This window comes from Quercus robur, chromosome 7 (assembly GCF_932294415.1).
Source record: "Quercus robur chromosome 7, dhQueRobu3.1, whole genome shotgun sequence".
NCBI classification, from domain to species: Eukaryota; Viridiplantae; Streptophyta; class Magnoliopsida; order Fagales; family Fagaceae; genus Quercus; species Quercus robur.
The window spans coordinates 6,801,934-6,828,721 of NC_065540.1; the positions used below are offsets into that span (position 1 = coordinate 6,801,934).

The 26,788-nt window shown below is 34.9% G+C and overlaps 1 protein-coding gene and 1 long non-coding RNA gene across 5 annotated transcripts; one reads left to right on the forward strand and one right to left on the reverse strand.

The window, feature by feature from the left end:
- The first annotated feature begins 10,026 nt into the window (after positions 1–10,026).
- LOC126690812 (thaumatin-like protein 1) lies at positions 10,027–12,555 on the forward strand. Its single transcript, XM_050385938.1, has 2 exons — positions 10,027–10,100; positions 11,866–12,555. The coding sequence occupies exons 1-2, from the start codon at positions 10,049–10,051 to the stop codon at positions 12,537–12,539; spliced, it is 726 nt and encodes a 241-aa protein (XP_050241895.1). The 5' UTR covers positions 10,027–10,048; the 3' UTR covers positions 12,540–12,555.
- Positions 12,556–22,985: 10,430 nt separating this feature from the next.
- LOC126691958 (uncharacterized) lies at positions 22,986–26,505 on the reverse strand. Of its 4 annotated transcripts, XR_007644909.1 has the most exons (7): positions 26,354–26,505; positions 26,130–26,274; positions 25,297–25,650; positions 24,320–24,433; positions 24,141–24,187; positions 23,775–23,845; positions 22,986–23,159 (listed from the first exon to the last, which is right to left on the reverse strand). It is a non-coding gene; the product is annotated as an uncharacterized LOC126691958 (long non-coding RNA). The 4 variants fall into 4 exon arrangements; XR_007644911.1 differs by having other exon boundaries at positions 22,986–23,845; positions 26,155–26,274; XR_007644908.1 differs by having other exon boundaries at positions 22,986–23,845.
- Between the last annotated feature and the right edge of the window lie 283 nt (positions 26,506–26,788).

Consider the following 26,788-nt stretch of genomic DNA (forward strand, 5'->3'; position numbering starts at 1 on the left):
AGACTTCTACCATGGAAGAAAAGAAGGCTGAAATGGAACAAAGGATCGTCCTTCTCACAAAAGCACTTGAAGATAAGGACCTTCAAATTGCAACTCTAATGAATAAACTTGAAATACAAGATCTTAGTAAATCAAGCCAGGTCCTAAGTTCCCATTTGGCTTCACTTCTACAAAGGATGACAAAGGGAAAGAAAATTAAGGCGCTCTTCAATGGGGACAATCTATTTCGGTTGCTTCGTTATCAATTCAACAATTGCAAGACATGATAACAAATACTATCCGAGCACAATATGGAGGTTCTTCTATAAGTTCTCTCACATATTTAAAACTCTACATGAAACGCATTGACAACATGAGAATGCCAAATGGGTATCAATCTCCTAAGTTCTTACAATTTAACGGGAAGCGCAATCCAAAACAACACGTTGCTCACTTTGTAGAGATTTGTGAGAATGCAAGGACTCAACACGTTTGTTTGTTCATTTAAAGGGAATGCCTTTGATTGGTATACAAACTTAGAACCCGAGTCAATCGATAGTTGGGAATAACTACAAAGAGAGTTTCTTGACCAATTCTATAGCACGAGTCGCATAGTGAGCATGATGGAGCTTACTAATACTAAACAATAGGAAAATGAGCCAATGGTCAATTATATCAATTGATGGCGTTCTTTGAATTTGGATTACAAAGATAGACTTTTTGAAATATTTGTTGTAGAGATGTGCATCCAAGGCATGCATTGGGGACTTCTTTACATCCTTCAAGGGATAAAGCCCTGAACATTTGAAGAGTTAGCAACTCGTGCGCATGACATGGAGCTGAGCATTGCTAGCCACGGAAATACCAAACCTCCCATACCTGAGGAAAGGAAAGAAAGGAAGGAAGTAAGGAGGAATGACAGAAATACAAAAGTTAATCTCAAAGACCCAATGGCTGTTAACACTGCCGTAGTTAAGGTTCCAAGAAGAGGAGTAAAAGCAAATGAAAAACGACTTGAAGGATGGTAAAAGAACAAGGTGCATCATCTAGCTTTTAAGGAACGTGAGCAAAAAGTATATCCATTCCCTGATGAAGATGTGCCAAACATTTTAGAACAACTATTACAAATGAAGTTGATTGAACTGTCAGAATGCAAGCAACCAGAAGGCATGGGGAAAGTTGATGACCTTAACTACTGCAAATATCGTCGCACCATTGGCCATCCAATCCAAAAGTTCTTTGTCTTCAAAGAACAAATCATGAAGCTTTCCAAAGAAAACAAGATTGATCTAGACTTTGATGAAGTTGTTAGGTCAAACCATGTGACCGTTACTTGTGATGTACTTCCAACTTTCAAGCAGGGGGAAAACACCATTGGAGCTTACATGTTGATTGATAATAATGATGTAAGGATCAACTCCATCAATGGGAAGTTCCTCAAACGCTTCTATGCTTGAAAATCGAGAATTGCTCATCGGTAAGAGCTTAAACTGCCTACTACAATGCTGCAAGGGTGCATGATGTCTTCTCATTACCTTTGAAAGTGTACGAATAAAGAGAAATTAAGCCCACTCTATGTCACCATTTGCAAGTGTGGCGTAGTGGTTGGATGCCTTTGTCATCCTTGAAGCCAAGGTCTTAGGTTCGATTAGTGGTGATACCCATTATTGCGCAATTGGTGCCCATGAGACACTGTGGGGCGTAGGGCGAGGATTACACACATGAGCCCTCATTTTTTTTTTTTTGTTAAAAAAAAAAATCATAAAAAAAGGATCATAAAAAAAAAAAAAAAAATCTATTGAACTATGTAATGACTTGATCCCTCTTCGGGGTATGTAGATAGTTTAGTACTTTTCACTAAGTTCAGTCACATGAAAAAGAAAAAGGATTGCCGGTCTAGATTGAAGAGTTTCTCCATAGGCCATCAACGTGCTTTCAAGAACCCTTTGTTTGGCAAGGCGTCGCTTAAGACCAGTCAATTGCTTACTATATGATCCTCAAAGATCATTGTGGTAGAAAATGTCAGCTGCAAAGAATTGGTGTTACTCAGCTTTCCTTGAAATAATGATAAACATAAGTTGATTCTTGATTGTGGAGTAAAATAAAATCTTTAACCTCTTTTGCAAGGAATGAAGTTTGCATGGCATTGCCCATCTTCTGTGGACATCCTCCCACATCCTTGAAGTGTGTTTTGCATCACCTATCTCTTGTGAACATCTTCTTGTACCTGTCAAGTCTAGGTTACATTGTCTCTCTTCTAGGTTGTGCCACTTCACAATTTTGAAATTTGAACCACATCATCTCCCTTTGAAGTGGTGCTGTTCCACATCATATCTCTCAAATTTGGACAACGTCACCCTCCTCCAGAATGATAATAGATCATGTATCTGAAGTTGGTGTTGCATTATCTCTCTTCTAAGGGCATGTTCGTGCAATGTCAAATTTTTGGTGGCATACTCTGGCATCTTCAAAGTATTGGCATCATTTTTCTTGTATCTTCAAAGTCTTGTTGGCATCCTTAAAGTTTGGGCAACGTCACCTTCTATCTTTGAAATCTGAACCATGTCTTACTTGCTCACTCCCAAGTGCAAAAGATCGTAGCAATATAATTCTCGGAGTACCGAGGTCGAATCACAAGGAGCAGGATAAATTCAAAGACAATATAATTAAACAACAATTTGGGTGAAGAAGAAAAGTAATTTTGCTTGGTGATTATTAACAAGAATAATAATAAAAACTGATTTAAATCAATAATGTAAATACCAGGGCATCGGGGTGTTTCCCTATATCAATATGAAATTTTTTGTGATCTAAGAAATTATATATTTCATAATTGATTGTTCTTATACAATTAAATACTTATGATTTGGTTGAACTGAGACAATCCAAGAACGCATGATAACCTAGAATAATAATGCGGTTAGAAAAGTTTTCAGAAAAACCCATTCACTTTAAAACCTGATTTCTATTTGAAACTATTAGAAATTCATCTAAACAATAAGAAAAACATGATTGAGCTTATTGAAAGCATGGAAGAACTAATACATCAAAAGAAATCTAATTGAACAATCAAATATGTTGTTGATAAAATTCTAGAAAGAATCACATTGAATATTCATATCGTATAGAAGAAATATAACCCCTAGCCCTAGCAAAGAGTTTAGGCTACCATTAGAGAAAGGAAAATACAAGGTTTTCTTTTCAAAATTCGTTCTACACAGTCTCCCTTCAAAACCCTAACGTCCAAAGTGTCCAAAGATAATAAAACTTTTACTATTTTAATTTCTGTCCAAGTTTACAGCAGTAATTTGTGAGTTAATTTTGGCCTTCAAAAAGTGAGAATTTCAAAAAACTCAAAACTGGAAAGTTGTAGATATTTAAGTCACGGTTCCAACCCATCTGGCTTTGTGTCAATTGGATTTTCAAATTCTGCCTCTTTGATTTCTTTCCTTATTTGAAGCTTCCAATCATGGTAGGCGATCCAAGCACTCGAGCTGCACCTCCTTAGACATTTAAGCATGGTCCTTTAGCTCTACTTTAGTTCTAGTTTGGTCTCCATTCTCTCACAAATTCCTATATACTCATCTTTCTTACATGATTTTCTGAAAGCAGAAAATTACACACAATAAATAGCATCTTATTCAAGAAATTATGTAAAGATAAATAATAGGGACTAATTCAAATCATGACTTAATTATACAAATTAAGCATAGTAACAAGGAGATAACGCCCACATAAATATAAACAAGTATACATTTTAAGACGTTATCACGTCTCTTTTGGTGGAATTATTCATCTCTATATTCTGGCTACATCACTCTACGCCTTTGGTGTTTGAACCATATTTCCTCTCAAAATGGGTGTTAGTGCAACTCCATCACAAAAAAGGGTGTTGGTGTATAGACAACTGTTGATGCGATTTTATGGCAAAGATAAGTGGTGACACAACTTCGATGCAAAAGAAAAATATGGATTCAACTTCATTGCGAAGGGAAGTGTTAATATGGCTTTAGTACAAGGACAAATGCTGGCGCGGCTTCATGGTAAAGAATCTTGATGTGGCTATGTTGCAAAGACTCTTGATGTGGCTGTGTTGCAAAGACAAGTGTTGGTGCAACTTAATTGCCAAGACAAAGGCCAGTACAACTTCAAAGTCAAGTACTAGTAATAGCATCATTGTATCATGAACACTAGTGATAACATTATTGTCTAGACGGCTTCCGCTATAAGAACATCAAGGATGGATATCGCTAAGAGATTGTTGTTGCAAGGCAAGAATGTGATAATATGGAGACAAACATCACTGTAAGAACGTTGTGTTCAATGGAATGTAAAGCCTCCAAATAAAGATGGACATCAGGCTAAGAACGTTGATGTAAGGCTTGATGTTAAAGCCCAAAGAATATGGAAAGCATGCTGTAACACAAAAACAAGCAACAACAAAGAACTTGTCAGAAGAAAATCTCATAGCACATCTAAACAGAAAAAAAAGAAAAAAAGAAAAAAAAAAAAAGAATCATTAAAGAGAGAGAGCTTCAATGTAATTCGACATTGAAAATGTTGAATTAAACCTGTAAAAAAATGAAGTTGTTGCTCAATTGTTCTTTTATGATCGAATTCTTGCTTGTTCAAAAATCTCCCAATGCCCTTATATTTTAAAGCTAAGTGTGAGAGGTTCTGCTTCCTCATTTCTGCACTTAAACACACCAAAATATAATAATCTCAATAGAGTCCCACAAAATCTGTATGAATTCATTTCGTTGTCTTATTAGTTTTTTTTTTAATACCTTTCTTTAGACAATCTCACATTTACCAAAATGTAGTAATCTCAATAGAATCCTACCAAATTTGTATGAATTCATTTCGTTGTCTTATTAGTTTTCATTTTATGTACCTATTTTCTCTTTCTCAAATCTTGTACTCATTTTCTATTTCCAATTTATTTTATGTTTGGTACAAATTTTTTTGTCTAATTTTTTTTTCCTGTTTTCACTTTTTAATTTTAAATTTAACACAAATTTTGAGATTTTTTTTTTTTTTTTTTACAAAAATATCACTGTATTCATTTTCAATGAAAATGAAAACGGCAAAAAAATGTATTTATTTTTTTTGTATTCAAACTCTCTTTTTTAATATTGAAAACAAAAACTGAGTACAAATAAGTGAATTACAAAGCCAAACCGATTTTTTTTTTTTTTTTGTGGTGGATCCCACTGAAAATGAAAACAAAATACATCACTTTTTTTCGTTTAACCATTTTCCAACTTCTCCCTTTTCCTTCTTATTTCTAGATTTAAAAAGCCAAAATCACCTCTTGGTTTAGAAAACTAATGCCGAATTATATATATTTCCTCATTCCTCTAAATAGCTTCAAACATGCCATATAGGATAACAATGATTCCTCATAACAATATTCCATTAAATGTCCTCTATTGTTTTTTTTTTTTGTTTTGTTTTGTTTTGTTTTGTTTTGTTTTTTGTTTTTTATAAATAGAATAGAATTTCATTCATTCTCTAGCATCCACTCGGTCTGCTACATAATAATTAATCCCCTAAAAAAAAAGTTAAGACATCAATTAGTTTTTTATGTAAGTTATGTTTCAATTTCTAAATCTTTTTTTTTTTTTTTTTTTGGAGAAAGAAGACTGCTTATTTTATTCCCAAAAAGAGGCTAAATCAACCTGAACAATAGGAAAAATTGACCGTGGAACATCCCCATCCATACAATAATATTTAGCAAATTAGCCACTATTCTCGTCAAACAATGTGTAAATTTGTTACCCTCTCTCTTAATATGAGAGTAGGATAATTTAGAAAAATTTCTCTCTAAAACTCTCATGTCTTCAATGAGTAAACCATACGACGCCAAACCTGGATGTTTTGCCTTCAATGCCTTCGTTACTATAGTTGAGTCCCCTTCAACCATAATTCTGTCCACACCAATCTCTCCAGCAAATTCTAAAGCTCGAATTGCCGCCATAGCTTCAACTTCAATAGCTTTATAAGCTTGGCTGAGGCGTTGTGCTAGAGAGGTGATTACCAACCCTTTTCTATTCCGAATAACAACTCCAATACCTGAGTTGTTAGAGTTTGAGAAAACTGCCACATCATAATTAATTTTGAAGGCATTTGACAGAGGTGGCTTCTACAAGACTCGTCTAGGTGCTGCTGCACAAGGGATAGCAGCTGGCTGGACTGCTTTGTACTCCTCGAGCCAATCTGTTGCAACCCGAGCCAACTTCTCAGTGGTATGGTGGTTTTGCTGAGTTCGAATCTGGTTTCTCTGCTGCCATATGCACCAAGTTGTTATGGAGAAAAAATCTGCCTGCTTGCCGTTCTCAAAGATCCATGCCAGCAACTCCCCAAAATTCTGGGCAGTAACCCAAGACCGAAAGTCCCAGTCCATTGCATCCCACACCCGGTCCAGTTTCGAGCAGCTCCAAAGGGCATGAAGAGGACTTTTTGCTGATCTTGAGCACCTATCATAGAGATGATCCGATATAATTAACATGGCGGCGGACTAGATTACGCTTTGTTGGAAGTGAGTTTTTGCAAGCTCTACAGGTAAAGTGTTTTACTTTATTTGGAACATCAAGAGACCAGATCTTTTTCCACAATTTTTGTTCATAAACGGGTGATTCATCAATGGAAAAACTAGCTTCCTTCTCCTTTAGAAATTGATAACCCGATTTACGTGAATACTGACCGTTTAGTACTAGTGGCCAAAAAACCAAGTCAGCAACTGCATTTTTTGATAAAGGAATTTTTTTGATCAAGTCCGCTTCTAGTGGAATGAAAATTCCATCAATCATTTCATGATTCCAACTTCTAGTATCCGGATTTATTAAACAATCTACCGTGGCCTCTTCCATTGATTCCAAAATAGGTGAAGTAATTTTTGGGGGATGTTTTATAGGCAACCATCAGTGATGCCAAATCTTGATGGACCTTCCATCTCCAACCCGCCAGAAAGCACCATCAAGAATAACATCTCTCCCTTTGAGAATACTTTTCCATGCATATTAACATGCAGCTGATTCCTTTGCATCCAAAATAGAGCAGTGTGGGAAAAACTTTGCCTTAAAGACTTTATAGAAAAGAGATTTAGTATTAGTGAGAAGTCACTAGCAAGCAGAGCATCATTGAAAATGATGAAGTCTTTGAAACCCATCCCACCAATCAACATATATTTTGTTAACTCCTCCCAACGGATCTACTGTATTTTCCTTCTGTCCTCATGTTGTCCCCTCCAAAATTTTTTCACCATGGCTTCAATTTCATGACACAACCCATAGGTAATTTGAAGTAGCCCATAGCAAAGGTTGGGATAGCTTGGATAATTGACTTGATAAGCACCTCTCTCCCTACCCGCGGAAGTAATTTTCCTCTCCACCCTTGTAATTTCCGCCATACTCTCTCTTTGATGTAATTGAAGCTTGCTCTCTTGCCCCTTACAACTAAAGACGGAAGCTCCAAATACTTCTCGTAAAATTTAATCTCTTGCATCCCAAGTAGGCTCATGATGATATTTTTGGTAGCCAATAGAGTTTCCTTGTTGAAAAAAAAGAGTTGTTTTTTCCTTGTTAATTTTCTTCCGGGAGGATTCATACATAGCCAGCAAGTTTAGGATTTTTCCACATTCTGAAGAATTAATTGGCCATGCAAAACAACAAACTATCATATACAAAAAATAGATGGGTTAGTTTAGGGCCTTGTCTATAAATAGAGAAACCCTTCAGGTCTCCATTAGTTGCTGCTTTTGTGATAAGCCCATGCAATCCCTATGTACATAAAAGAAAAGGAAAAGGAGACAATGAGTCACCTTGCCTAATCCCTCTAGTTGGGTGGATAAGGCCTTGAGGATCACCATTCACCAAAATTGAGTACATAATAGTTTTGACACAAACCATAATTAGATTAATCCATTTGTCACAAAAAACCATCATCCTCATAAGATTTTCCAAATACACCCACTCAACCCTATCATAGGCTTTACTCATGTCTAATTTTAGCGCCATAAAACCATCTCCCCTAGATTGGAAGTATTTCATGCAATGTGAGGTCTCAAAAGCAATTAGGATATTATAAGAAATAAGCCTATCTTTTCCAAAGGCCGATTGATTTTTAGTAATAGGGGATGGTAAAATTTTTTTCAACCGGTTTGCTAGAACTTTTAAGAAAATCTTATATGAAACATTGCATAAACTAATAGGGCAAAACTCAATTACTAATCCAAATCTCTTATTTGATAACAAAACATATCAATTAATAGTAGAATTGACTCACCATCAAATGAATCCTTACACACTGTAATTACACTAAATTTTATGATATAAATGAATATCTAAATTAATTTTTTTTTTATAATTTGCGATACATCAATTTCTAAAATTATATAGTAATTTTTTTAAGTGTCTTTAACATTTCTTCTTCTCTTGACAAGTAGTAAATCCCCAACCAACAATCGCAAGAGGTAAAAAGGATAGAGAAAAGCATCAACCAACAATATATCAAGGGAGAATTGCTATTCCCAACCAAAATGATGGGAAAGAACCAACTATTTATAGTACAACCTTTATAATTAAATATTTAGGGAAAATGTTTTTCTCCAAACGAGTTTAAAAAGAAACCCTTCAAACTTTTCCTATATATTTTTATTAAATGTGAATTTTGAAAATCTAATCATTGTATTGCTCTTATTTTATTATATCCTCCATACTTGAAAATTTTCAAAAATATAAAAAATCAATAGCTATGTCATCAATGATATATTTAAATTTCAAGTTTTTGTGGTAAAATTATGTATAAAAAATTAGTTTATTAGTTGACTAGTAAATAATACCCAATTTGAAATTTGACATGCATGTGAAGAACACAAAGAATATGCAATCTAAAGGTCTAATTTGGAGAGAAATCTTATCTAATATTTAGCCGAAACAACTTATTATTTTCATTTTTATAATTACAGGGATATGCATGATAGTGTGAGTTATTCTATATGTTAACATTCCAAAACTATTATTCCTAGAGAGGAGCCATGTTTTATACAATCTAATAAAAGATTTTCACATTAATTTTTTATTAAAAACTCAATACATCCTACCATACATTGAGTTGGATTTTCAAATGGGCATTAAAATTGATTGGTTGCCTATTTATCAATATGTAATATGATAATGTGGCATGTTGTGATTAAAGGGTATAAAATTTAAGTTTTACACATCCTTGTAGAATTTAATATTTTAATATTAGTATAAGGCAAGGGAAAAATTCAAAAAAGAGAAAGGAAAAGAAAAATCAAACAAGAGGAGTTTTTTATTATTATTTATCTTAAGAAACAAATGAATATATGGGGAAGCGGTATTCACAGCCATATATGAATATACGATTGGGCGCACCATGCCATCATCTATCATGACTGTATAAAATATAAATATAGTGTCTCTTCAAGAATGTTTTTTTAGAATACTAAGTATTTTAGCATACACACGGGAAGAGAGGAGAAGATTTTAAAGAAACTGACAGTAGTATATGTCCAAAATGACTTAATTAACTCTTGGATACACAGCACAGACTTTAAACCTCTTTAACAATACTCCAAGAATCCAAACATTATTTTTATTCCTATATATATATATATATATATATATATATTAAGCCAGGATAAGCATAAAAAAAAAAAAAATCAACTACAAATTATATTCACATGAAGAAATTAATCAAATTATTCATTCTTAGTTTCCAACTTTTTTGTTGTTGTTGTTGTTGTTGTTTGGTTGAGAAACAGTTTCCAACTATTATCATTATGACCGGGTATTTGGCATCTTCTTCCTTATTTTATGTAGAGCAGTCAGTCAAGTAAGGAAAAGAAAAAGGTTTAAATTATTTTTACACACGCGTCCGAATAATCCGTATTGTTTTTGTTACCGTCCATTTTGTTGGTGTTCTCACTTGCCAAAATTTAGTAAGAAGGTATTTAGAAGATTTCGATTTGATATAAATTCACCCGTTTGGCCCTTAATTTCAAAGCCTTAAGTTCATTACACACCAAATATCATCTTCGAAGAAAATGGAAAGCCAATTACTCCTCGGCCTTGCCTTGGCTTTCCTCTTCTTTTCTGGTAAGCATCCTCGCTTCCTTTCTCTCCTTTTGGTTTAATTTCCTTCTTTGCTTCCTTATTACTAGCATTAGTTTACACATTTTCCCTCATATGCAATGCCTTTTTCTTTCATTTTTTGTTTGTTGTTAATAAATAAGGGTCTCTAAACCTTTTCGAGCATCTGACTGTAATCTCCTTATCCCATACACAATGGGTTATTATAGGGAAGAATTCATTGGGAGTGGCCCTAAGATGCTAGCAAGAGATTTCGAATTTAGATTTTATAGATATCATGAAACCTTAAGAATCACTAAGTCAACCCCCTAAGGGTTTTTTTTTTTTTTTTTTTTTTCTCTGAAGTATTAATGTATGGGTCCGGATACAGCATTTGCTAATGGACTATTTTAGGAAAGTTTTGATACTATTTTTATGGAAAATATTAAAAATTGTATAAAAAATTTTTTCATAAAAAGTTTTAAAAAATATTTTTCTAAACCAATTTTTTATGCTCTGTTTGTATCGACAATAATGTTTTCTAAAAAATGAGTTATTTTCCAAAAAAGTATTTTCTATAAAACTATCTCATTTTCCTATATTTTGTAGCAATCTTAAATGACTTGAAAAACAATCACCTAATTTTTTTTATTTAGCTTGTTGTGAGATATAGTTGTTTTCCAAAAAATTTTAGTGGAAAAAAATTTCTAAAAATTAGTCATGCTTTTTATGTTAACTAAAAACAATTTTCATTTGACTCATTTTTTTTTTTATGCTACTAAATATTGGAAAGAACAAAGTTTAATTACAAAATTGGTTGTATCTTAAGGTTACAACCTTACTCAATATCTTGTTATTGGAGGTGAATTTTGATAAATCCATAATTGGATTGCATCTTTTTCTTATAACCTTCATGCTTGCAAAATTTCTAAAAAATTAAAGATCAATAGCTATGTCATCAACAAATTGTTTAAATTGCAAGTTTTTATAGTTTAAAATTATGCGTAAAATATAAGTTTATAGATCATATAGTAAATAATATCCAATTGATACAAAATTTGACATGTGTATTAAGAGAGTAAAGAAAATAAAATTATTTATCGGTTAGATTTTCAAAATATGTAGTAATTTTTATTTTATTGAGTAGAGTTGTAGTCTAAGGTTACAACTAATTTTGTAGCTAAACTTTATTTTACTATAAAATACAAAAAATTATCTTTACATAAGATTTTCTATTATAAAAAATAAAGCTGATATCAGTTAACTTTCCTTTATTATATTAATAATGGTTTATTCTTGCAAAAAGTTTTATAATTCAATTGGCGCCTCTCAATTTTCACCCAAAGAAAAAAAATGACATCTTCTTGTATTTCCAATTCAAATTATCCCAGGTTCAAATCTTGTTCCCTAATTATAGAAGTATTAAAAAAAATTGTTACTGTAATTAACCTCCGTAAAAAATGATTAAATTATAAAATTGTTTGTTTTTGTTGGTATATGGCTTGTTGTGATTAATGTAGTGGTGTTTGTAGTAATTGCAGATGAACACGACATTTCTAATGCGCATTCGTTTTACATAAATTCTTTCACTCAATATCTATAATAGTGTGTGCTGATATATCATTTTAAAAGACGAAAAGATGATGCCATGTCTAAAATATAAAAAAGTGAATGTGAAAATTAAGTGGACATGAAATAATGAATACAGGAGAATCATAAAAATTATGGTATTCTAATCTTGCTCACATAAGTCTCTCACCCAACTAATATAAAACTCTACTTATATGCACAGGAGCTCACTCAACCACATTCACAATCAAAAACAGGTGCCGCCACACAATATGGCCAGCAACCCTAACAGGCGCCGGGCCTCAATTATCATCAACTGGTTTTGAGCTAGCTTCGGGGGCTTCAAAAACCCTTAACATTCCTTCTGGGTGGTCAGGCCGAGTATGGGCTCGATCCCGTTGCCACATTGTTAAGGGCAAGTTCATTTGTGGCACAGCCGACTGTGCCTCTGGCCAGGTCTCATGCAATGGTGCTGGTGCAATTCCACCAGCTTCATTAGTAGAGTTTACCTTATCAGGTTATAATGGACAAGACTTCTACGATGTTAGCCTCGTCGACGGGTTCAACTTGCCTGTATCGATAACCCCACTAGGCGGTTCAGCCAGTTGTAAAAGAACGAGCTGCAGAGGCAATATAAACCGGGTCTGCCCTCCGGCGATGGCGGTGAGAGGACATCGTGGGAAAGTGATTGCTTGCAAGAGCCCGTGTCTGGCTTTCAATCAGCCACAATATTGTTGCACTGGTAATTATGGTACCCCAGATAAATGTCCTCCTACTAACTATTCTAAGATTTTCAAGCATCAGTGCCCTCAAGCATACAGCTATGCCTATGATGACAAAACTAGCACATTTACTTGCACTGGTGGAGCTAATTATCTTATTACATTCTGTGCATAAGCTACAGACTAAAGCTTCTTCCAATTACGTAGAGACCCAAAGATCTAGCTTTTTGCTTCTATTTACAGTACACTCTACTATTGTTTTGACCGTTTAGGTATATGGTTTATTTTACATAATTGAAGAGTGTCCATTTTTTCTCCTCCCCAATGTATAAACTACAAAGTGATATCAATACCTTATCAATTAAAAAAAAAAAAAAACTATAGAATTTAATATCAATACGTTTCCCTTTTTTCCCCTTGGATTAAGATAATAAGAATTTGATGTTGCTGATGGAGGATTTAGATAAAATGTGTTTGTTTGTACATATTTACTATTTAGTACTATTTATCGAATATTAGCTAGCTAATATTCGATAAATAGTACTAAATAGTAAATATGTGTGTTTCTCTCATCCAGTATGAAACATCAAGTTTTAGACTTGCTAGAAGAATCAGTGTTTTAAACAATGTAGTTATGCTAATGACAAAAAAAGTATACTCTCAAAAAAAAAAAAAAACAAAACAAAAAAAGTTAATATGTTGAACTACAATACAATATTTTTATGGTTAATTTTATGCTAATTAAACTTTTATTTCTTAAATCTAACGTTCCAAACAACATTAAGTCATTTAGAGTCTATTTTTATTGATTAGCATGTAACCCAGCAGTCCAGGACGTAATTTTTTTTTTTTTTTGATACACACACATATATATATATATATATATATATGTCCAATTTTGCTTGATTCTTTCTTAAAACCCATTTCCTTACACTAGAATGATTTTTCATTTTTATAGAACTCAATTTGGCACTTCATCTCCTCACTTATTAATTTACTCCAACTTCTCTTGCTATTGCATTTTCTCTTTCCAATCAATTTTATTAGACATTTATACACAATTTCATAGATCTATCAAAAATATCATATATTACCTCGTATCTTTTTTTTTTGAGAGAGTTTTAACCTATGGCGTCCGCTCCTGATAATAGCTCTTTATTATCAGACCAAGACACCAATCAGTTTTTGGTGTAGGCGGGGATTGAACTCCAGATCTCTTATACAACCATCAGAGACTTTACCAGTTGAGCTAACTGGAACCCACATTATATTACCTCGTATCTTTGAATCTAATTTTATTCCATATCAATAATGAATAGGCTATATGCTCATTGTGTGGGTGTAAAACGATTGATGAATACGCAATTAATTTATATTAATCTGAGGAATCCACAATGGGAAACCCGAAGGGAATAAATTCAGATTAATACAAAGCCAAGACAACTTAGATACACACGGTTACAATGGTACCAAGCCTTAGCACTCTCTCCTCTCTTTTTGGTTTTCTTTTTTTGGTGAAAGACGATAACATTAAGAAAGCTAAACAACAAAAGAAGAGTCAGGACAAATCCTAACGGAATACATCCCAATGAGGTCTCCCTCAAAAACATCTAAAATGTCCACAGGCGGACTATCATATCTAAGGAAATCAGCAGACATCCTTAAGCTTTTCTTGGCTTGACCATTAGCACATTGATTTGCTTGCCGGAAACAATGCTTAAAACGGATACGTTGGAATTTGCTTATCAAAAGTCTGCAATCATCCAAGATAGGGGAGATAATGTTATTCACATAATCTGAATTCCCTACAACATCAACAATGGCCTTGGCATCCATCTCAACTTCAAGACAACTAATATTTAAGTTGCAACAAAGCTGAAGGCCTTCACGCAATCCCCACAGCTTAGTGGCAAAACTGGAAGTGATCCCAATCCGCTTACTGAAACCAGTAACCCACTGCCCATTTGCACTCCTAACCAAGCCCCCACAACCAGCCAGCCCATGAAGCCCCATGCAAGCCCCATCCGTGTTCAATTTCTTGGAGTCGTAGTATTCGGCTCGTCGCTACTTTGATTCAAAAGGTAACCGAATTTCTCTGGTTTCCGCAACCGTAATCATTTGTTACTCCGATTACTTCATCCATAAATCTTTTTTTATTATTTCAATAGTGGTACGCTCTAAAAAAAAGTCAAGGATAAGCTTGCATTCTAGAAGCGGCAGCTTCCCGCCTCCTTCATCCCTACTGCCTCCTTCAGTGAAAAGCTCCCTTCCCTTTTCTAAAATGCCTAATGGGTCTGCCTCAGCAAATGTACAAAGTGGAGCTGCCCGCTGTTTGGCTGACCCTCTTCTTCCCATTCGGGTTGGGTTGACCCAGAAGTTAAGTAAGAAGGAATGGAACCACTGGAGAGTCGTCTGCAGTTCACCAACCTTGCTTCGGTCTCTCCCACCGAATATATCTAGTGATTCTCCTTATTCCTAGCCTAGGCGTTGCCACACAATGAACATATTCTTTAGCTTGGTACACAATCTCTACAACCAGCTTTGGATTCCTAGCTTTCCCACTAAAGATGAATGCATTCCTACTCTTCCATATGTTCCAAATAGCAAAGGGAAAAACCACTTTCCAAGGCAAACCCGACTCATGCAGATTAATATTGGATCTAATAATAAGAGACAACCAATCTATCAAATTGAAGTGCCAAAAGTCAAAGTTAGAAGCATTTACCCCAAGCTGATTCCACACTTGCTTCAGGTGAGTGCAGTCTCTCAAGGCATGAAGGATGGTTTCAACACCATTGCAGCAAAAAGGACAAACCTCATCTTGGACCGCTCCTCTTTTCCCTAAACAATGTTTGAGACCAATACTATTATGGGCACACAACCACAAAAACATTTTAATTTTTGGAGGCAAATCTGCCTTCCAAATCCAACTAGCTGAAAAAGTACTATTATTAGTATTAGAAGACTCCATAACAATCTCATAAGCGCTTTTAACATCAAAAACCCCTTTAGGAGATCTAGCCCAAGTCAATTTATCTGAGCCACCACCTAAGATCAAGATAGGAATTGCACTTATCATCCCTTTGATTTCATCAGTTAATTCAAACGTAAGTTTCTCCCAATCCCAGCCCACATCAAGCATAATGTCTTTAACTTCCAAACCATTGGCTTCTTGGGAAATAGGACCTTGGATCAGCTTTCTAAGGGGGGCCCCATTCGTCCAATTGCTATGCCAAATATTCAGGTTGTTGTTTTTTGTCACCAACCATCTACTTCCCTTATTAAAGGTGTCCACCCCTTTCTTCATAGCTGCCCAAGTTGAAGAATAAGGGAGTGTATCTGCATTTGCAGCTTCTCTTCTTCTTTGGCTGTAATACTTCATCTTCAAAACTCTCACCCACGGAGCCTCCCCTTTCGTATGAAACCTCCAATTAAGCTTGGCTAAAAGAGCCACATTCCTTCCTTTGGCTGTTTGCATCCCCAAACCCCCTTCCTCCTTAGACTTTGTAACCTTCTCCCAACCAACCCAATGGATCTTCTTGGCTGAATCTATAGACCCCCAAAGGAAATTTCTATTAACTCTATCTAACCCATCCAATACCCTTCCTGGAAGGTAAGAGCACTGCATGATGTACGAAGGGATAGCAGCCAAAGATGACTGAATAAGCACCCTACGGCCAGCCAAGGATAAACAATTTGCCTTCCACCCGGCTAATTTCTGCTTCACTCGATCCAAAATAAAGTCATAATCATGAGAAGAAGAACCCGGCTGCTTAAGCGGAAAACCCAAGTACTTCCGAAGAAAATGCGTTGAAGCAAAACCCAAGATATCACAAAGAGATTCTCTAGTATCCCTATCCACATTTGGAGAAAAATACACCCTCGACTTAGCTTCACTCACTGTTTGACCAGAAATGCTACAGAAAGAATCCAAAACATCTCTAATGGCTGCACTATTCACCCCATCTGCTTTGGCAAAGAGAATCAAATCATCAGCAAATAACAAATGTGAGAAAGCAGGTCCGCTTTGAGAAGCCTTCACTAGCTGCGAAAGATTCCCACTACACTTCTCTTCAATAAACTGCCCAAGATAGTCCATACAAAAGATGAACAAATACGGAGAGATCGGATCCCCTTGCCTTATACCTCTAGAGGGGAAAATCAGATCAAGGGTTTCTCCATTAAATAAAATAGAAGTAGACACAATTGACACACAACTCATAATGAGGTCAATAATATCCAGAGGGAGATTAACCAAATAAGCATATCTCTAATGAAACTCCATTCTAGCTTATCGTAAGCTTTCTCCAAATCTATCTTAAGAGCCATATAGCCAGTCCAACCCTTCTTTTTCCCAAGGCCATGAATGATTTCCTGAGCAATAATAATATTATCAATCCCTTTCCTTCTCGGAACAAAAGCCGTTTGCATTGGAGAAATGAGTTTATCCAAGTAAGGCCTTAATCTCGCCACAATAATCTTAGTAATCACCTTATACATCGTGTTACACAAACTAATAGGTCTATAATTACCCAAGGTTTCAGGACCCTAAATTTTTGGAATCAAGGCAATGTGGGTACAATTTAAAACCTCCGGCACTCTTCTATCTGCAAAAATCTTTTGAACCTCTTCAGTCACAGAATTCCCTGCAGTGTGCCAAAACTTTTGGAAAAAACCCACATGAAGCCCATCCGGCCCTGGGGCTTTAAAAGCCTTTAAAGACCAAAGGGCTGCCTTAATTTCTACTTCAGAAGCCCCCCCACTGATACTCTCCTTCTTTGAATCTGAGAGCCTAGACTGCCACTGAGATATAGTAGGATCCACTCTAGGCACACAAGAAAGAGAAGATAGGAAGACCCGTTCAAAACCACTCCTAATAAAATCCTTAATCTCCCCCTCCTCATGAATCCGATCCCCCATTGCATTTTTTATAGCCATAATCTGATTCCTTTTCCTTCTAACCAAAGTCGAAACATGAAAAAAATTTGTATTACGGTCACCTTGAATCATCCAATTCACCCTAGACTTCAAAGCCCACAACTCCTCCTCCTACTTCAGCATAATGTCCAGCTCCTTTAGAAGCTCATTTTCCAAATCCACAAGAAACTCCGAAGGCCTAAGAGCAAGAACTCTTTGAATACCATATAGCCTAGACATCAAATTCTTTTTCCTGCTAAAAATATTTCCAAACTGGTTTTTATTCCTCTCCTTGGCTTCCTGAGTAAAACAATTAATAGCATCAATCGGCCTACTATTCCTCTCCCACGCTTGATGCACAATAGGAAAAAAAGAGGGATCCAACAACCAACTAGTCTGAAAATGAAAAGGTCTAATCCTCTTATCTTGGGCTCTCGGCTGCATCTCCAAAAGCACTGGACAATGGTCCGAGTGACACTGAGTCAAATGAGTTACTCTTGCATCTGGAAAAATCACACACCAACTCGGATTCACAAAATATCTATCAATTCTCTCTTGAATCAAATCTTGAACCTCCCTTCTATTAGTCCAAGTGAAATGGGGTCCCGCGAACCCAATATCTATCATATTACACCTATCTAAACACTCTTTAAAAAGTAAGGATCTATTGACATTCACCGACTTGCCCCCAAATTTATCCTCGCTAAGGAGAGGTTCATTAAAATCTCCTGCTATCACCCAAGGCAAATTATGCAGTTCAGCAACACTTATCAGATTTTTCCACAAAACTTGCCTTTCGGCACATTTAGGACAAGCATACACAGCAAATAATTATCAGCTATCATTTGTAAAAGGTACCTTTACCTCGGCATGAATTTCCTGCTCAGGACTTGAGAGCAAGGCCAAATCCATCTTGTCCGCATTCCACAAAACCCATGGGCCCCCTGCATAACCAATAGTTTCGGTATGTAAAGCTCCATAAAAAGGCAATGAATCTATGATCTCTTTGGCTTTATCTTCCCTAACACGGGTTTCCATAACAACCAATATAGCTGGATTATGACTCTTCACCAGCTCACCAACACGAATCTTAAAAGGGCTTTAAAGCACCTCTGCAATTCCAAATAATAACATTCATCATATGATTATTGAGAAAATGAGAGACATTTAACACTGAGGATCCTCAAGGGCACCTCTTACTTCAAGCTCCATCCCCTCTTTTTCACAACCTTCCTTAGCTGCACACTACATAGCAAAAGTACTTGAGGAATTTGAGGTAGAAACTTCCCCAGCAGCATGCATGCCTTCAATTGCGATGGAATCACCGCCAGGAGAAAACCCCCTGTAATCAACGCCTTTACCCACACTGGTCTGCTCACTCTCCATGCTTCCTTGATTAGAGGACTGAAGAAAACCACCACACAGATCCATCTCACTTGAAACTCTGCTAGGACAAAAACCCAGTTCACCTGGACCACTCTTCGATGACCCCGTGCCGGCAGTGAATGTAATCCCATCACTGTCGAATCGCCCCTGCCCATCACAGATGATGCGATGACCATCAGTTCCAGCCCGATTGGAACCCACTTGAGACTGATTCAGGCCGATACGGTTTGAGCTTGGCACCCCTTGATCTACGCTACCTTGATCTCCATTGAAGTTCTTGCTACGAGCTGCCCCTTTCTTCCCTTTAACCGAAGAAAGCCTCAGATTATTTTGAGTTGGCCTGGGCCTTGGATCACTACTTCCCAACTTAAGAGTTGGGCTTGGCTGGGCCGGATCCTTACTCCCTTGCCTAAAGCTTTGGACCATTGAGGAGATTTGGGCCTTGTCTAAAAACTTTGGCGGAGCCAACTTATGCCTTACCCCATCCAACACAGCAGTTCGGTCTGTGCTCCCCTTAACCATATATTCAGAATTTCTGTTGCCAATCCCATTCTTCAGTTTCTCTCTTATAACCTTTCCTCTCTCTATTTTTGTGTGCCCTTTGAAGGAGGGGGAGGGGGTATTTATACTTGCTCGCCTCCTCCTTTCATGGGATCAATTGGACTGCAAGGGGGCTCTTTGTCCATTCGCCATCTTTTTAGGGACTAAGTATGTTTGTTGTGAAACTTTTACTATTTAGGCAATTAATGCGGAGATGATGGTTGTTCCCTTTGTACGCATGGCTCATCCTTTAGCTTGACCATGCCATTTTTGGTTGGTGTATGTCTCAATCTCCATTGTTTTGCTCTCCTCTGAATTCCCTAGGAGCCTTGCTCCCTCGAGAGTTCCGTGTCGCCATTCCTCATCTAGAAGTAGGTGGGGTTCCCATCCGGTCCCATAGGTTCTTTTCATGTATTGGACCCTCTCATGGGCTTTGGCTTGACTAACTTTCCTTTTGATTGGGTCCTCTTGCTCGGCTTGGGCCTTGCTTCTCTCTCACTCTCTCACTCTCAATACATAGTGTTTTTTTTTTTTTTTTTTTTTTTTTTTTTTTTTTTTTTTAATAAAAAACAAGATCTCAATACACAGTTAGTAAAGCCAAAAGATAATAGTCATAATACCTTATAGGCAATTTACTGCAGAAAAAATTTCATTAAAAAAAAAATACAATGTATACAAAAATATAGAACAGCAAGATATCTTAAAAAAAAAAAAACAATTGGTACTGGCATTGAATTAAGTTCAAGACTTGTAAAGGTTTAATTGAGAGTCTAGTGGTAATGACATTATTTGGTGTCCTATGTTAGTAGTCCAAACGCCCCTTATCAATATCTACCTATCTAAAACAAGTTCAATACTTGCAATAACATTCTAAACGAACAAAGTATTTATACTTCAAAAAATGATGCTATCTATATATACTTCACGTGTTAAAAAGATATCACAAATTTTTTTTGTTGGAATTTAAAAATTTGAAGGCTTAAAAAAAATCATAACATCTTAGCAAAGATATTAAATTATCAATATGATACTCTAACAACCCATATTTTAGTTTTATTTGAAAACAACACAAAGGGATGGACGGTATTATTACAAAACATAAAATCTCATGCAATTAAGAACCTAAGCGAGTGCATAGTGTTGTTTTTAAAAAGGAATAAGTCGACGAATAGGTTTTTATTTTTATTTTTATTTTTTATACAATATTGAAATTCTACTATAGTTTAATCTAAGTGTATATGTGTGTGAAACTCCTTCACGGAGACTTGAATCCCGACCCTTGCACCCTCCACCTCACAAGTACTTATACTTGCGGAGTGACCATTGTACCAAGAGTGTGTGGTGGTGAAGAATAGTTGATATAGCATATTCGCTTCTGTTGCTTTTTTTATTAAAATGATATTAATTCTAACATATTCTTTATTGTACATTTTCATATATACACGTCACCCAAATCATGTTTTATATGTGAAAATCAAAAAAAAAAAAAAAGTTTACCCAAAAAAAAATCAATAAAAAAATATAGACATTGCTTGTGAAATTATGGACGTTAAGTATACAAATTGTATACTAATGAATGTTTGAAAACAATTGTCCATGTTAATTAAAAGCTTTTTTTAAGTAGAATATCTAGCAACAATGGTAAGATCAGAGCATCCAATGTGCCAATTCATTTATCAAATAATTTTTTGGCTATAAAAATTAAATAGCCGTCTTTTTAACAAGTTGAAATGTTCTTTTTAATTAAATACTAGTATGTAACCCGTGCGGTAGCACGGGAATGGAAGTTGTAGTTTGAAAATGATATTTATGTGCAAATGGAAGTTGTAGATGAGAATGAGTTGTGGAGTAAAATAGAGCAGATGAAATGAGGAGGGGAAGAGAAGATGATAATTAAGCACAATTTTAGTCGAGCAGGCCAGCAAACCTTATATGATATGGCTTATACCTTAATTCAGTTTTCACATCACGTATGTACTTCTATTCTCCAATAGACCATTTGGAGGAACATATGAAATGAGCAACCACCACTTTTATTACTTCCATTGCGTTCAAATGAGTTTGAATGTAGGGAATTTTCTAGAATGCTTCTCTATTGTGCATGCAAAAATGCAATATCTTCAAAGCAATTAAAACTTGACTTACTTTGATATCATAACTTACTTAAAAATAAGGGGAAAAAAATAATAACAATTTATTACAATGGAAATCATTTAGAAAATAGTGCAAATATATTCAAATGAGTTTGTATAACATCATTGTCTAACCATTTGGGACTAATCTTCAAAGTCAAGTCAGTACATTGAAGAGGAAATTCATCAAGGGTTTGTTGTAAATAATATTATGATGAGACATTTGTTCTTAATCTTTGAGGGCCTATTTCTAATAAGCCACTTGAAAATTAAGCAAATCCAAAATATCATTGTAAAAAATAGTTATAGCACTTAATTTGTCAAGAGTTTGATGAAACCAAACACAAAAAATGAACACAATGATTACATAATGGCAAGATAATGGGTTTGCAATTTAGATAATATATAAACCATCAAGAAAATATATTAAAAGGCAACCTTTATAAAGAATAGTCTCTTTCGACTCATCTCTATTCAGTATTAATAATATTATTACAAACTCATATAATGTGTCCTCTCCTGTAATTCCAATTCACATGAAAATTGCTCTAGGTATTATAAGTTCTATTGCAATTTTGTTACAAACCGATTTGGAAGCTGAATTATGATGCCATGCATAACTGGTCGGCAAGTCCACATCAATTCACAACAAAAATGTACTTAATGGCATATTTAGTAAAACATGAAAAGAAATGATAAAAAACAGCTATTCACATGTATTTAATCATGACATATTTAGTATTCATGTGCCTTGTGTAGATGATTTAATGAATAGAACGATTTAATAGATGTAGGTGGTCATCTAAATCGCTATGTAATGTAATTGGTTGGCAGAGATTCCTTCAAACAAATTTGGCAGAAAAGTTGTCCAAGAAATAAGGCAGCATATTCTAGCAAATACAATTGCAAAAAGAGCACCAGAACATATGAAAAGCTTTGCAGTTCTCCACTGTTGAGAAACTGAAGCACCACTTCAAAAACCAACAAAAGTTTTTTAATTTCTCAAAGCTTTTCTAATCAATCTAATGAATCACAAAGTCAAGAAAAAAACCAAAGTTAGCATCCTGTTATATTTTAATAATTTTCCTCACTTTTAATAGCAATTGAGATACTACAAATGCCTACTTTTGGATCAGCACAGCAGCAATGTAAGAAAAGGGAAAATGGAAAGTTTGAAGGGATGATTTTTAGGCTTGTAATGATTCTTCTCATAGCAATTAGTTTTTAATGGATCAAATGTGTTAGTCCAACTCAAAGACAGCATAACTTCAAGTTCAATAATATGATGGTCATTTTATTACCAATAAGAACTACCTTAAACATTAAGAACTTCCAAACAAACTCAATGGTATTGGACATCCTTCGAAATGACCACATCCTTCAAATGACCCGTATTTATTATTTAAGAAAACTTGCTAATAAAGTTATTATGATTTATGAAACCACTTGCAATTATGATAGCATCACACAATAAATTTTAAAATTTCAATCATAATTGATAGAAAAGATCACCAAAAAAAAAAAAAAAAAAAAAAAAACCTACTCAGACAAATTCCAGCAAGGGAATTCCACAGTTGGCTGGAGTTTCGATCATCCATCTAAAACATACATGGGAAGAAAAATACAATTTTTCTCCCATTTCCATTGAAAAATCAATACATAAAAACTAAAAAAAGAGGGTTAAAAAATTGAACGAATCTCACCTAGATTCTTCAACTGGGATATGATTCCAATATCTTCAATCACCTATCCCGGTGATTGCTAACCCTTTTGAAGCAATGGACAAACAAACACCACCCGTTCTTTTATGCAGCCAAACTCTTTGCATAAAGCCAATTTTTCAACAAATCCATCAGAAACACATCCATATCAAGAAAATCATATAATATGAATAATCCAAACAGGAAATAAGCCAAAGAACCATATCAGGGAGGTACCAAAACTTTATCACAGCAAAACCAAATAATTTTATTCCCCTCTCAATTAATTAAAATAAAGTCTAATATTCCTAAATTAAAATTTATCATGACAAACCACTAAATTTTTATGATAGAGGTTTATAGTTCATCAAAAAAATAGAGGTTTATAGTTACATATCTTTTAAGTAAATCAAACACAAAAAATAACTTTGTTGTAAGCATATAGTACTGCTATCAAATGTTGAAACACCAATGTAACACACACACACACACAAAAATAAATAAAGAATTTGAATAATGTTCAATATTCACCTAGTGTGAGTAGCAACACTTAGAGCTTTGGTGTGATTCCTAATTGACCAAGTCATCTATTAAGTCTAATGCTTTTCTAACATAAATCATGAATGCCAATTTTTAAGTCAATTACCAATCTGTTGATACTATTTTTGCTAAAAGAACTCAAGTTTCATTATAATACATTATGAATTATTGTCTACCAAGAATTTAGGAACATACCTATTTTGCAATGAATTGTCTAGGTCTTCATTTCCTTTGCCTTTGCCCTCAACATCACCCGCCACATCTTTCTACATAAAAGAGAGAACCAATTGTGGTAGAATATAGATGCAAAAGTAAAAAGTATAATGAAAAAAAAATTAAAGTATTAACCGTACATATGAGGATTCTGTAAAAGTGTAAATAATTGATACATAACATGATAGAGTTGAAATATTAAATAAAATCGAAAAGTTTATATGCAAAAGAAATGAAGTTATTGTAATCAGTAGATAGATACCCAAAGTACCAATCCATTAAAACTACAAACTTTGAAACACAAATTGAAAGGGATTTCAATAAAGGGAAAAATAGACCTAACCGTACCCATTCTTCTTGGACTTTGGGTTGCCTCAAAGGCTTGGCCTTTCCACCTACAAACCCAGAAATAAATAAAGAAACATTAACAAAGAGTGCAGTCGAGATCTCATAGGGAATCTATACTTGAAATAAATCAATGATAAATGATATTAAAATCAAATCAACAGAGAGTCAAAGGAACCTACCCAATAATGGCTTTGGCGATGCGACGGCAGAAGAAATAAAGTTTCACAAAAAAGGGTAGAAATAGACCTTTGCAAGAGTTCTTCTATATGTATGGAGTGCCTCGTTCTTGTCCCCTGTAGACAAATAGAAAAATAAAATAATACAATTTTACATTCCAAACAACAATCATAATTATAATAAGAAAAGGGTAATACAAATCAAATAGTTGGCATGCAATACTCAATCCAGTTTGGAGTATTCATTAAATTAGAAAGTTAACATTGACACCCAAACCAGTAGATACGAAAATTTGAAGGAAAAAAAAGACACCAAAATCAAAAGGAATTAAAAAAAACAAATGATAAAAAAAAAAAAAAAAAACTAAATAAAATTCAGAGAATGAATTGAAATAAGAAGAAGAAAAAGAAAAGAACATCACATAGATGACAACCAAACCACGTTTAAGCAAAGAAAATTCCTTGTTTCTCGGCAATACCTTCAATGGCTGTCAACCCTAAGCTAAATGGGTTTCAAAAGTCTTTGATCATGCCCTTTATTTCTTCGTCATTCAAGCTTAATCAAAACCAATAACCCAAATACCTAAATTAATAAAAATCAACCCAAAATCTTGAAAAATCATAAAGCAAATCTGGATGATCATCAAAAAGAGTTGCAACCTGAAAATTGTAAAACAAAAACCACTAAGAATATTAAAATCCAGCCCACTAAGACTACTGAAAGTTACATGAATAAGAAAACTTTTGAATTTAAAAAAAAAAAAGAAAAAAAAGAAAGAGCCATGACACGCTAACCTGATTGTAGGCCTTAATTGTTATGCCCTTGTGCTCCTTCTGGCACACATTCATAATGTCTTGGAATGCTTTATAAACATATTCATCATTTTGAAAGCGTTTCTGTACCAAAAAAAATTCAACATTAAACTGCAAGGAACCAACATTTGCAGTTGAAATTCAACAAAGCAAAACAATATCTTCACCTTTATCTTGTTCACAAAGCTTATAGCTTCTTGAAATTCAACCTTATTTTGTGGAGGACCTAGAAATTCAACTGTTAACTCACTCTTTAAGGTATCTTTGTCATCATAAGAAGCCAAATTTGCATTCACTCCAAAACCTTCAACTTTCCTGGCAGATTTTCTTTTGCCTTTGTTTAACTCAAGGTGTTCAACACTAAGATCACGATCAGCACTTGTAATATCTCTCTTTGGTCTTGAAACGTGTCCTTCACCGCCTTGAGATAGGTTAAGGCGTCAGTCTTTTTTAGTTTCCGCGTGGTAACACTAAGACCACTACCTCCTTCTCCACCCTCTGGGACTTGGGATTGCCCATAGCTTCAAATCCACAAACACATATACCAATAGCACAATTCAAACTCAAACAATAGTACAGAAATATTACATAACCCATATCTCTTTTCCCTCACAAAGCCCCATATAAATTCAGCAAATACCATCATACAAAAACTCACCAAGCAAACACATTAGAGAGGTTAAACCAAAAATTTTGAAAAAACTCCAAATTTGATGTTCATAACTTTTCCTTCATTTTCTCTCAGGAACCAAACAAAGGCTATGAAATTGAACAAAAACCGAATAACCCAGCATCAAAATCAACAATAAGAAAATGTAAAAAAAAAAAAAAAAAAAAGCGCTCTCAGACCATCCACAAAAACCCATCTACATTTTCACATCTTTCCCCTTCATTTACAAAGGAACCAAACAACTTCTAAGAAACCCAACGACCCAGAATCGAAATCATCAAGAAGAAAACGAAAAAAAAAAGAAAAAAAAGCGATGGATTAGTAAAATACCAACTGTAACCAAACGCGGAGGTACCGTAAGTCATTTTTGTAACGGCGATCGGAATCGAAGGTCTGCGCACACTTCTGCAAAAACCGTGGCAGCTTATCATTCAGTACTTGCGAAGGTAGCAAATCCTTCATCTTTCTGATCCCTCTGTATATACAAAATGCCAAACAATCTTACTTTTTAAAACCATTAAAAGAGCTACCCACAAAGAAAGAGAGAGGCATACCGGAGCCATGGGAGAAGAGGGTCGTTGCCAGAGTAGGATTTGATGTCTGAGATCAAGGAGGTGAAGAGATTGGTGTTGTTGTCGTTGTTGGCTTTGGCAGAAGGGGAGGTGAACCTGTAAAACAGGCGTGTCTGATATATAGAGAAGGGCAAAAGGTTTTATATAGCCAAAAAAAAAAAAAAAGAAGAGCACAACATTTAAATGTAAAACGCAGATTCCTAGAAGGGGAGGTGAAATTAGACTACAATTTCATATTTGAATTAAACAATTAGGAAGATAAATCTAGACACATGGCACAAAATTAGAACTCTAATTAGAAATTCTAATTTGATTTTCTCTCTGCTTCACCTATTATTTTATATATAGATTAGGCTGGGATAGGTTTATATAATATATACACACAACAAAAACAAAATGGTCGGATTTAAAAAGGTT

Coding starts and splice junctions, on each gene's coding strand:
- LOC126690812 (XM_050385938.1), top strand. CDS start 10,049: ATGGAAAGCCAATTACTCCTCGGCCTTGCCTTGGCTTTCCTCTTCTTT. Junction 10,101..11,865: donor GGCTTTCCTCTTCTTTTCTG/GTAAGCATCCTC, acceptor TTATATGCACAG/GAGCTCACTCAACCACATTC.